Below are 12,238 nucleotides of genomic sequence, written 5' to 3' on the forward strand. Positions count from 1 at the left end.
GGTATTTTCTAGTTAGGCATTGCCGATCACAATAATATATGTTAATACTTATATAGCTTTGTATATACGTATATAAATTTCTCTAGCCATATTATCGTCTGTCTGACGAAGTGTTAAGTCTTTTTCCAGACAAGTCGAAATCTGTTTAATTATATATTGATACAAATTCTTAGCATATTCATGTATTGATTCATGTGCTAAATTGTTAAGCCACAGACTATCTAAGTACACATTAATAAAGTTAAAGTGTGAATGTAATTATCGTTTTATGTAAAACATTTCATATTTACTTAATAATTTATCATCTCTATTTACAGTGGTAGCAATTTTAAGCGTCAAAATACTATAGACTCAGCAACAATTAAGGAGAATACGGCACGTCTGGCCGCACAGAATCAGAGGCCAGCGTCTGCCACACAGAAGATGCTAACCACAACAGATACATGTAACTGGCTGTTTGCTTATCTTTATCTCTCTTGTGTGACAATAGTTTAATCTATTTAATCTCTGTTTATTACAGCGCTGAACAGTCCAGCTAAGCCGCGTACAGCTGCGAAATACGATCCCACTAATGGCAACCGCACAGTTAGCGGTACGAGTGGCATCATACCACGACGTTCGACCACACTCTATGAAAAGACTTCATCGACGGAGAAAACCAATGTTATTCCTGCAGAGACAAAGTACGTGAATGTGGTAACACTTCTATCCATTGTTGGCACACCAATGATTATTTTCGATTATCATTTGTCTAATTTTCCAATTATGCATTAGTTCTTTGGTATTGTTATTGTTATTGTCGTTATTTCAAACTGTTATTCGTTGGTCGACTCGCAGATTTTTTTTAGTTGGACAACCAGACAGACAGTTAGTGCCTCTCGCTCGCTAGTTTTATATATTATCATCAGTATATCTATATATATATCTATCTATATTTCTTCTCAGTTTGCACATATTTATGGTTAAGTATATAAACAGATAATGTTATGTTGTGTATAGAGCATATGTACATATCTAGATTATCAGTATATATATTCCTATATACATCTCTATATATATATATTGCTGCGCACAAATTCAGTTTTTCCTATTTATTTCTAAGTTGCAAAACCGAAAATCAATTATCAAATATCTCTTTTGTTCACATATATATAACTATATATTTTCGTAAATCGAGGTGTGTGGGTTATGTTTTTCAAAATGTATATGTTTAGTTTTAAAAACAAAAAAAAAAAACAAAAGAACACAAACGATCAAAAATACTCAGCTCAATCCATTGCAACTCGAATGACAATGACTACAACATATTTACCACTTTTTGCCAATCTTTCGACTAAACATATATGTATAAACGTAACCAGTAGTGGATCTGCAGCTACCGCTGGAAAGGGTCACACAAAAAGCGCCTCTATTTCAAGCCCTAGGCCATCCACTGATGGATGCATATCAGTATCAATTGACCCACTTGGATCGAGGTATACACTTGCATCATACATTAGCAAAAAAAAAAAAAAAACATTTCAAACTAATTTTTATCGAATTGTATACAAACAATTTATAATTGTTGTTAATTTTACAAAGACATTTTATTTATGCTCTTATCTAAAAACCAAATTGGCTGCTTAATTTTGATTAACTCTTTTATGATTTAAGTCAAAGGTTTTACATTTTGTTATGTAGAGCAGAATTAATTTGATTCATTTTTCAAATCTCTTAACACACTTGATATTGATATATAAATTGACGCAGGTGTTAGTAGGGCCGTTAGTAAATTCGAAAAGGACGACGACGTGTTTGACCGTAGCTCTGTCCGACAGTCGAAATTTTTTTATTTGTATTTTTTTTCTGTGCTCGTCCCAAATTCAAAAACTCACAATGTTGATTAATTAGTTTTTGACATTTGTCCTGCAGCTGAATTGTTGCATGTTTGCCTGCATCTGAATTCATTTAAGTGTGTGTAGTCTTTGATTTAAATATAATTATACATTGGAATAGAGTATGAATTTTGAAGAAACTGTTGAAAATGCGATATTAAAGAACTTTGGATCGAACAGTCATAGAGTCAACACATATTTGATAAAATATTTTAGTATGTATTAAAATGATGAGATACAATTTTTAGCTAACCCAAAATTTTTCTTGATTCTGAGAGTCATTATCTTTAATTAATTAAAAATGAAGTCAGCTTTCATACAAATGTTTTTATATGAAGTTTACATACTACATACATATCAAGTAGGTCTACTAAAAGTCCCATAATTCACATAAATTAGTTGAAAAGCGAAGCCTTTCAAATTATGCTCTAAACTCAGTCCTTTTCCTAACTGTATAAAATCTGGTACAGGTAATTTTTTAAATCGAACAGGTGTACTTGCCGATCTATGTCATTATTTTAAGAGCAGAGCAATTTTCTTATACAACAGATATGTGATTTTAATAGTAATTGGTTCACTTTCGTTTTATATGTAGAATTGCTTTACCTATTCAGTAATCAATAGAAATTTCTATTATTCGTTTATCTCAAATGTGAATATAATAATATTCATGTGGTCTTCTCGTATAGTCTGCTTTTATTTGTTTACGATTTGTTATGATATATGCGTTCAGTTACAGATTTGTTGCGCTCTTCACTAATCCCCATTGAATTTCGAAAAAAGAAAACAATGTAGAAATGTATTTGGTTTAATTTGTTTATCTCTTTTTATTATAACACTCTAACAAATTTGATCCATTAAATAATGTAAATTTCTTATCTTTTCATGTTTTATACAATATTGAACAATAACTGTTTATAAACCAATTGTCTAATTTTGATAACTACCACACTACTACTACTACATACATCCAATCTTTGTGGCGATCAATCGAACAAAAAACTCTACAACAATCTTCTTCGTATTATCGGTGTTCGTAAAATCTTTTATCTTTCACATTTTGTTTACAAACAACAACAACAAATCAAATGCAAATCAAATCAAAATCTTGTTAAATATGTGATTTTTAATTCGAATTGTCGATTCGAATAAAACAATTAATTTTGGATTCGTAAACCCCGAACCGATCCGATCCGATCCGATCTGAACCGAACAAACTTTGGTGAGTGAAATTGCAAAAACAAAAATATATTTTAAGCGAGACAAATATATAAGTATACTAAATAATTTAGCGTAATTCCATTTTAAATTGCTTTACACATATTGTGGCATGCGCGGTATTAAGTCCAAATAATATATATTCTTCTTCTATTTGTTATTTTTGTTATACTTAAACCTAAACGAGATATTGTCTGTTAATGCGCTGAAACCAAACTTTATATGAATGTATTTATGTGTCTGCTTAACATTTGATGATGACAATGATGTAGGTAGTTCCTAACGAGATTTGCTACTCACATAGATCGACAACATAGATCACGTAAATTCTTCATTCTGCATGACTGAGGCTCCAGTTCCCGAGTAACTTCACTTCCGACAATTTGTACTCATTGGTAGATCGAAAAATACTCTCTCTCTATTATATATACATATATACCCATAAGTTGATGTTGTAAATTCTTTGTGCAAGAATCATCGATTGTGTCTATTTCTCTTTCCACATCTCTGTGTACCTATCTATCTAACTACCTATATAATATATTTTTTATATTTTACTACATCTTTTACTGGATCTCTTGAACACATACTTAAATACTAAGTAATACAGAAGACAAGCTAATATAAATAAATATGTTTACTAGGCCCAGCTCTACTATAGCTGCTATGTATGAATGTTAAACAAAGTTAGGATTATTTAGTTATAATAAAAATAAATATAATGGTATATGGTTTTCAACTAGTCTTGTCCATATATATACTTTGCTTATTGCTTAACGCCTAGTTCCTCCATCAATTATGTCAATTTTCAAAGCTTGAACGTTTTATTATCCGAGTACATTTCATATATATCATCCATTTAAGGACTGTTTCAGACTTTACCGGATATATCCACTAAAAAAAAAAAAATGACTCGTCTGAACTCTTTTTGCTATTAGTTTCCATCATTAATTCAAATCTTTGCTTTAATCAACTTTATTATATAGCAAACTTCTAATTTTTAATTTAATTTCTATAATATAAGAACGTAATTTTAAGAGCTCGTTTTTTCTTTCGAACAAAATTTACATGATTGATTTTTTTTTAATTTTTTCTTTTCATTATATTTGTGTGTCTACCAACATGATTACAAAAATAAACCTAAAATATAAACAATCATAAACCGTTACCGAAAACCGTTGCCAAACCATCACATTAATCAAAATATATATAATCTGCTTGATTCGCGCTTGATACTCGTCTGTATACATATTTTGTCATGGCGTCAAATTGAAAATACAAATTAATATTACGATTGATAACAACAATAACAAAAACAACCAAACAATGATACGATGAAACACTATCGAATACTTGCCCATCACTACGGATTGGAAAATAATCGAAATCGAAATTATAATCGAATTCATACGCTGATGATGCCAAACATACACACACACATGATCGGTCTCCCACTTCATTCACACAAACACACACACACCCACACACATTAAAACGAATTTGAATTTGCCTGTCTATATTAACGGTCAAAACACACACATTGCACAATATATCAATTGATAAAACTATAAACTGTTATATATATATAAAATATATAAAAAATACATTCGTTTTCTGATATATGCAATTCATTGGACTATATATAACTACGAACTGACTGAATGATTCGATCGATATCCATTCATACGTATGTGTGTGCATACATGTATTGTACTTGTACATATATATATATATATGCGATATATACACAATATATATATATATATAGTCTGTTCGATCGACTTAGAATGGCATCGGCTGTTAAATCAAGCAGACACTTTCCAAGGAATGTTCCATCACGTTCAACCTTTCACTCTGGTGAGTTTTTCTGTTTTAATTATTTTTATTAGTTTTAGTAAAACTTAACTTAATTTTACTCACAACTTTACTAAAAAAAAACAAACATTTTATATAGACTAAATTAAATAATAATATCGAATTATCAAACTATCGAATTTCGTTAAGTTTCCTTATTCCATATTTATTTTTTACTCTTTTCATTAAATCATAAAAAGAAAAAAATATGTAAATTTTATTAGCACGTAAAATGAATAAAAAATAACTTTAAGTCTAAATTATATGAATGCTCCATTATTATTATTACTATCAATATAAATATTTATATTATTCTTATAATCATTATTATTATTATTATTGTATGCTAATTTGTGCTTTGTTGTTGTCTTATGCATCCGTCCTACATCGCTTCTCATCTTTTAGTGGATTGCTTTTACTTAATTTAATGTTCGTTTTGATCATGCACGATTGTCCAAATCGAAGAAGATGCATTGTTATACTATATCAAACATAAACATTATGATAATTGCACGTAGGTGCTTCAAGCCAACAACTATTTATAGTTTAATTCTAATGTACAATACTAGAAATTATCGATAAATATATCGTTTTCAATAAACCCTAATATAAATATTATGATGTAAGACGAAAGGAGAGAAGGAGTTATTATTTTCCAGTAGGTGAAATAAAGAGTAACTTCATCTGCCAAATTTTAAGATATTAGATTGTACATATATTTAAGTTGAGCTGTAGAGTAGGTGAATAATAATCAAATTGCAGAACTCGTTGAAAGAAAGAATTTGGAAACTAATTTTTGTTTGAGAAAGTCTGTCTACGCAAATATATCATTTTTTCTTTCATTTGAGATTAGAGTTGAGTTAAGCTCACAAATAACTTTTATAGCTAATCAAGTTTAGTTTGTATTCTGGATTAAAAATAGATTTTCTTTGGCATTATATATTTATATAAAAATATATACATTTATATATGTATCCAGTATATTTTTTTTAAGTTTTCTATTTTATAGATTAAAGATATATTGTCTTATATGAATAATGAGTGTAACAGGATATCAAAACCAATTACTCAATTACACATGGACAGTTAAAAAGCTCTCATGATTTATATAATTTAAGTATATATAAAAAACACACATAGTTATGATATTTCTACTAAAATAAAACTATTTTTTTAAATATATATACATTTATAAATAATTCTAATTGTATTAAATAGTTACCTAAATATATTTATATATATATATATATATATATATATATATATATATATATATATTCTTTTCTATCTAGACTTAACTATCTGAAATTTATTGTAGTTCTGTGTGTGTTTCTAGTAAGCTTAGCCAGTGTTTATATGTATTATTTTAGCTATGCTTTATAACTAATAGAATTTTGTTTATTTTTGTAGGTCAAACCAGGGCAAGAAACAACACGGCGCTGGAATATTCCGGTACAAGTGGAGCCTCCGGTGATTCGCCTCATCCGGGCCGCATGAGCTTCTTTTCGAAACTTTCCTCCCGTTTTAGCAAACGGTAAGTGTGCCCACAGCATTTCATATCAATTTTATTTGACCTTATGTTTTTATTATTTTTTTGTTTTTGTTTTTTATTTGTCGTTATTTCTTCTCTAAATATTACAAGAAAAGCAAATGCAGTTTACAAAAATTTTAAATTACAAAATTTTTTATTTGTTCATATTTCTTTTTATTTAAAATTTCTTTTTGGATACAATTATTTTGTTTCATATTTCATTCTTGCATATTTGCACATACACATATATGTACATATGTATGTGTTTATGTTTTGTACCATATCCGTTCTAATTTTTTTTTTATATATTTTGTTTTCAATAATAATTCAAAATTTTAGGACAGACCCTAGAAATTAAGTTAATTGAAATGTAAAACGAAAACTCGCTAAAGTCTTTCCATTTAATTAGTTACAAAATTTAAAAAAAAATGTATAAAAATATAGTATTAAAATTATTTTATTCTATTAACAACAAAACAATAATATTACAATTATTTTATTATATTAAAAGAAAAAACTATTGAAAAAAATTAAAATTTTATCAAATATTGTAAAGTTTTTTATACAAAATATTAAAAGAAATTAAAGTTTATATAAATTGTGAATAAATTAAAATATTTTTACATTTTGTGACTAATTAAATTAATTTTAAAAGTAGTCAAAATGATTTCTTAAACGCCAATTCAAGTAGAACAATTTAAGATCTTTCCCGTTTAGGGAAGCTGAGCTGAAATTTGTTGTAACTTAGTAAACAAAAAACAGAACTGGTCCAAAGAAGTTTTTTTGCGATGTGCTGAAATGGGAATAAAAACTGAATAAAACGAGTAAAAATAAAGGGAATATTAGGAAAATATGGAGTATACCTATCATAGAATGAATTATCTTAAAGTTAAAATTGCAGAAATATATGTATTTATCGAGAAAAATAAGTAAGAATATGCTAATGTGGAGGCAGGAGGAATTCTGAGGTTAACAATAATATTGTTTGTCTACAAATTTCAAATAATTATATTTTTGAATTTTAATGATAATAATGTTTTTTTTTTCTAAAAATTTATAGAATGAAAATTAGTTTCGTTTATCAGTCGGTTATTTTTTTAATCATATTTCTTGATGTTATTGTACACATTCTTAAATTAGAACTTGATAAAACCATTTTTTGAATTATTACATCAGATCTAAACTCCAATTCAGTACATAAAAAACCGGTTTTGGATTATTGTTTACAATTTTTGTAGTAATTATTTTTATTCAATTATACGATATAATGAATAAATATTTAAGCAGACATTCAAAGCGAAACTGAAATTAGAATTTAAACGAAATTTAAATTGAACTAAAAAATATTTATTAGCTCTCGTTCCATATGGCTTACATCTGATATTGAGGGCAAATGCTTCGCATTTTTAAAAATTTTTTATTTTTCAGTTTTGCATGTTTATTATCTTAAATTGGTTTTCTAAATTTGCAATGCCTTTTAAAAGTTTTATTTTTGCATATAAAGAAAAGAAATTGCATGCAGCTTTTTTATTTTTTAAATAAAATGAATTATTGAATTCTTTATTTTATTGTAATTATTATTATTTCTTAAAATTTGTTTTTCATTTGTTTCTTATTTATTCTAATTCATTAAAACTAACAAAATGTTTAAAAATAAAAATATGAGCAAGTATATGTTAATATCATAAAAACAAAATACATATGGAATTATGTACACTCCCACACATACACAGGGGTAATTGGTTAAGAATAAATTCGAATATCTAAAATAAATAAAAAAATATATAAATACAAAATATAAATGAAAATAAAAACTTCGGTTCATTTGAGATTCTTTTAGACTTTGATCAAACTCAATTCGCGGATACAAAACAAATACAAAACTTCGCATACATACATACATATATCTATATAGATATATAACCAAAAATATAGTAATATATATTATATATATACAGATCGGAATGAACAGCATCCAATTGGAGATCTGTTATCGTTCGATTTGAGATATATTCAATCGCTCTGTCGCGCGCTCTCCGTCACTCTTTTACTTTCTATTTATTGTTATGTGCATAAGTAGGGTATTAAGTCCTTTATATGTCCTTCACATTTACTTCTTCTTCTCCTTCTTCTTTATTTATCTACCCATGTTTGTGTATATACATTATCATGCCACTAATTAGGAGCCTTGCAAATTGTTTACTGTCTGATTTTTCTTCATATTCAAATCAAAATTAAAACTGTATTTTTTTTTTTTTTTTTTTTTTTTTTTTTTTTAATGCAAAATATTGAGTATTTAAATAAAAAAAATTGCGTTTACTTTTCTTTTTCCAAATATGTCAATGAAGAGAAAAGAACAAAAACAAAAGAAAACAAATGAATAAACAAATAAAAAAATGTTTTAATTTGGTTGGTTTTTAACATTTTTTCCGTTAAATCTGTTTTGATTAAATTTCTCGTATTTGTTTTCTTCTTCTTCTTCTTCTTTTTCTTCTGTTTCCTTTTTTTCACCCATTATTAATATTTTTTCCAGCCGTGAATAATTTGTTTAAAATTTTTTCTTTAATTTTAGGCCAAACCAGTAATTAACAAACAAACAAAAACAAGCATTAACTACTTCTTGTTAATAGTTCTAAACAAACTGAAAACAGAAACAAACGATTCCCCCTAAAGTAAACGCTCGTGACGGAGAGATAACAGAGAGAGAGAGAGAGAGAGATACAGATAACAAAGAGAGAGAGAGAGACAGAGAGAAAGTTACAGTTATGATACAAATCGCGAAACAGATAAGATCAGAGATCAGAGCGGTTTTGATTCCTTCCGATTCGATTCGATAAGCCCCTCCTCCAAAAGAACGTCGACAACGTTGAGTTCCGTTACTGTTACCGTTACCGTTTACCGTTAATAGAAATTCACAAACAAAAATAAATAAATAAAACAAAGCGTCTATGTTTTAATACAACATTATTAACTAATTATACTTACACATTTATATTAATTAAAAATACATCTATATATATAATTAAAGTAAAGAAAAAAAAAAAAACAAACAAAACTTTTTTTCTTTGTTTGTAAATTAAATTAAATTTTTAATTTCCATTTGATTTGCAATAAAAATAAAAAAATTAAAATTTCAAATCATTTATGAAATTATACAACAACAAAATAGAACTGCTGCTGCGTCTTCTTTTTCTTGTTTTCTTTTGCTAAATGAAAAAAAAAAAAGAAAAGAAAAAATTATTATTAATATTAAATGCGAAACGCAATATTTTAATTATATATACTATATATATAATATATATTTATATATACACACCAAAAGCAGCTGCGAGTTATATAAGAAAAAAAAAAAAAAAATACAAATTGAAATTGATTGAAACATTTTTTGTATATGTAGTCTATCCATGTATGTATGTATGTACGAAGGTATATGTATTTATAAACTGTTTCCGAGTAAATCATACACAATCACAATCGATAAAAGTAAATAAAGAGTTTGATACAAAAAAGAAAAAATTAACATTAACAAAAACTGATTATTATGAAATTGATGTTGGAAGTCTAAGCGCATCAAAGGAAGCGTCTTTTAGTCATTTAAGAGCAATGATTAAATTAGTTAAAGTATCTATATATATAAATATAAATAAATTGAAAATGAAAATGTATTAAAATAATGTGCATGTGTGAACATTTTATTTGTACAGCTGATTATTAACTGTAAATCGTGTGTTACCTTTAAGGGCACCTTCAGTGCTCTGACTTAGTTAATATATCTATTAAGCTTCAAAGATGAAAAGAAAATCAACAACAAGAGTAACATAATATATATAATTAAATAAATAAATAAATACATTTAATTAATTAGCAATAAATTATGTGGATTAAAATTTGTTAAAGAAAGCAAAAAGTATTTAAACTTCAAATCAATTTGACATTTTTATTTCTCCATTCCCCAATCCAACATCCATCATCTTAACATCATCCCGAGAAGTTAACAAAACTGGAATATATTCATATTGGTTTTTGTTTTGTGTTTAGTAATAAGAAACCATAATAATTCTGAATTGAGGCAAATTTGAAGAAGTTCTATCTATATATATTGTTTCAATTAGGTTTTAATTTTAGAAATTTTCAGTTGTCTTAATTTTTAATATTTGACAGTTTATAGAAGTTATGAACTCTTAGGAGTCTATAGAGTTCAGAGAGTCTACAGAGTGTATAGAGTCGAGAGAGTCTATCTAAATTATAGAATAAAGTCTACTCTCTACGGATTAGATAAGAGTATATAAGGAGTATTACCTTTTTACGCTAAGTTATTAAATAGATTCAACTATTTAATTGAATATTTAGATTAGATATTATATATTTGTCTATGTATTAATACAGGCAAAGAAGGTGGTCTGGGTAGACTGAAGAGTTATGTTGATTCAGTTGATCTGGTTGTATATAAGAAAAGCATGGAGGTTGGAGCTCTATTTGTTGAGACATTAATTTAAAATTGTGCAGTTAGCTAATCCCATAACAAATTCAGCTCAGTTAAATTACAAGTAATTTGTTTTTCGCTTTCTATGAAATTAATTAGAATTAAGTTTTAAGAATGTATAAATCAAACGTGTAAATTCCATTTTAAATTTTCTTGTGATATATCATTGGTATATTTTGTTGAAATTGTTTAGAATTAGAAATGTTAGCAAAATAATAAATAGTATAGAAAAATATAGTTAAGTACTATTAGTTTAAAATAAAATTAGCTCTGGGGTTCACCGTTTAAGCTACAATTTAAGTGCAATTTTAGTCATTATATAATTTATTGACTTAATCAATTAACTTTTAGTACATCTACAACGGAAGAGGCAGCCAAGCCACGAGTTTTGCGTTTCACATGGTCTATGAAGACGACATCGCCACTGATGCCCGATCAAATTATGCAGAAGATAAGAGAAGTTCTTGATCAAAATAACTGCGACTATGAGCAGCGCGAAAGGTAAGACAGGCTTGATTTAAATATGTATATTTAATATATATAATTACATATATATTTCTATTCTTCAACAGATTTGTACTCTGGTGTGTGCATGGCGATCCCAATACGGATTCTCTGGTTCAGTGGGAAATCGAAGTTTGCAAATTGCCGCGACTCTCGCTGAATGGCGTTCGCTTCAAGCGTATTTCTGGTCAGCGAACAACTTTGAATAGCTTATCAAAATTGTTGATTTATTAATTGTTTTTTTTTTATTACACCATCTGCACAGGTACTAGCATTGGCTTCAAAAACATTGCGTCTCGCATTGCTTTTGATCTCCGTCTGTGACTTGACAAAACGCCTAATGATAGCTGCACAGCCACCACCAGCAACACCACCACCACCACCGATGGCAGCGATACGAAAACCACCTCCACTGCCAACTATCAAATGGCTGACAAATCGTTGCTGCGTCGATCATTTAGTCAACAGCAGAGATCAAACCGATTCAAGATTCGGAATCGACCGAAAAAGAAAAGCTCAGGCGGAGGCGGCGGCGGCGGCGGTGGCGGATTGCTGTTGTCGGCTTTTCAAGTATACTTGCCCTTTCGATCAAAGGAGGAGGAGCACACGAAATCACAAATCAAATTTGATGCGTTTCGCTCAGCCGATAACGAAGACGAGAGTGAGGGCCAACGGCTAGAGTCAATGCCCAGTAACAGCAGTAATATGGAATCTCAATGTAAAGACAACCAAGTGGCCAATGAAGAGGGGGGTGAGTGTGGCGTGGTGGCAATG

General features: G+C 28.2%; 1 protein-coding gene across 8 annotated transcripts in view; it reads left to right on the forward strand.

Annotated features, from left to right (window-relative positions):
• Positions 1-11,924, forward strand: part of LOC108615177 (par-1) — a 33,181-nt gene extending 21,257 nt beyond the window's left edge. For 2 of the 8 annotated variants that reach the window (XM_089470549.1, XM_089470550.1), the window contains exons 9-16: positions 318-445; positions 521-683; positions 1,362-1,475; positions 4,879-4,949; positions 6,357-6,480; positions 11,312-11,461; positions 11,533-11,651; positions 11,730-11,924. In XM_089470549.1, coding sequence (XP_089326675.1) covers positions 318-445; positions 521-683; positions 1,362-1,475; positions 4,879-4,949; positions 6,357-6,480; positions 11,312-11,461; positions 11,533-11,651; positions 11,730-11,788 — 928 coding nt within the window. In that variant the 3' untranslated portion in view covers positions 11,789-11,924. Of the gene's footprint in view, positions 1-317; positions 446-520; positions 684-1,361; positions 1,476-4,860; positions 4,950-6,356; positions 6,481-11,311; positions 11,462-11,532; positions 11,652-11,729 lie in introns of all 8 variants that reach the window. The other 6 variants (XM_089470551.1, XM_089470555.1, XM_089470556.1 and 3 more) reach the window with 6 other exon arrangements.
• Positions 11,925-12,238: the final 314 nt, after the last annotated feature.

This window comes from Drosophila arizonae, chromosome 5 (genome assembly GCF_054131065.1).
Source record: "Drosophila arizonae isolate 15081-1271.41 chromosome 5, UAZ_ARI_1.0, whole genome shotgun sequence".
NCBI classification, from domain to species: domain Eukaryota; kingdom Metazoa; phylum Arthropoda; class Insecta; order Diptera; family Drosophilidae; genus Drosophila; species Drosophila arizonae.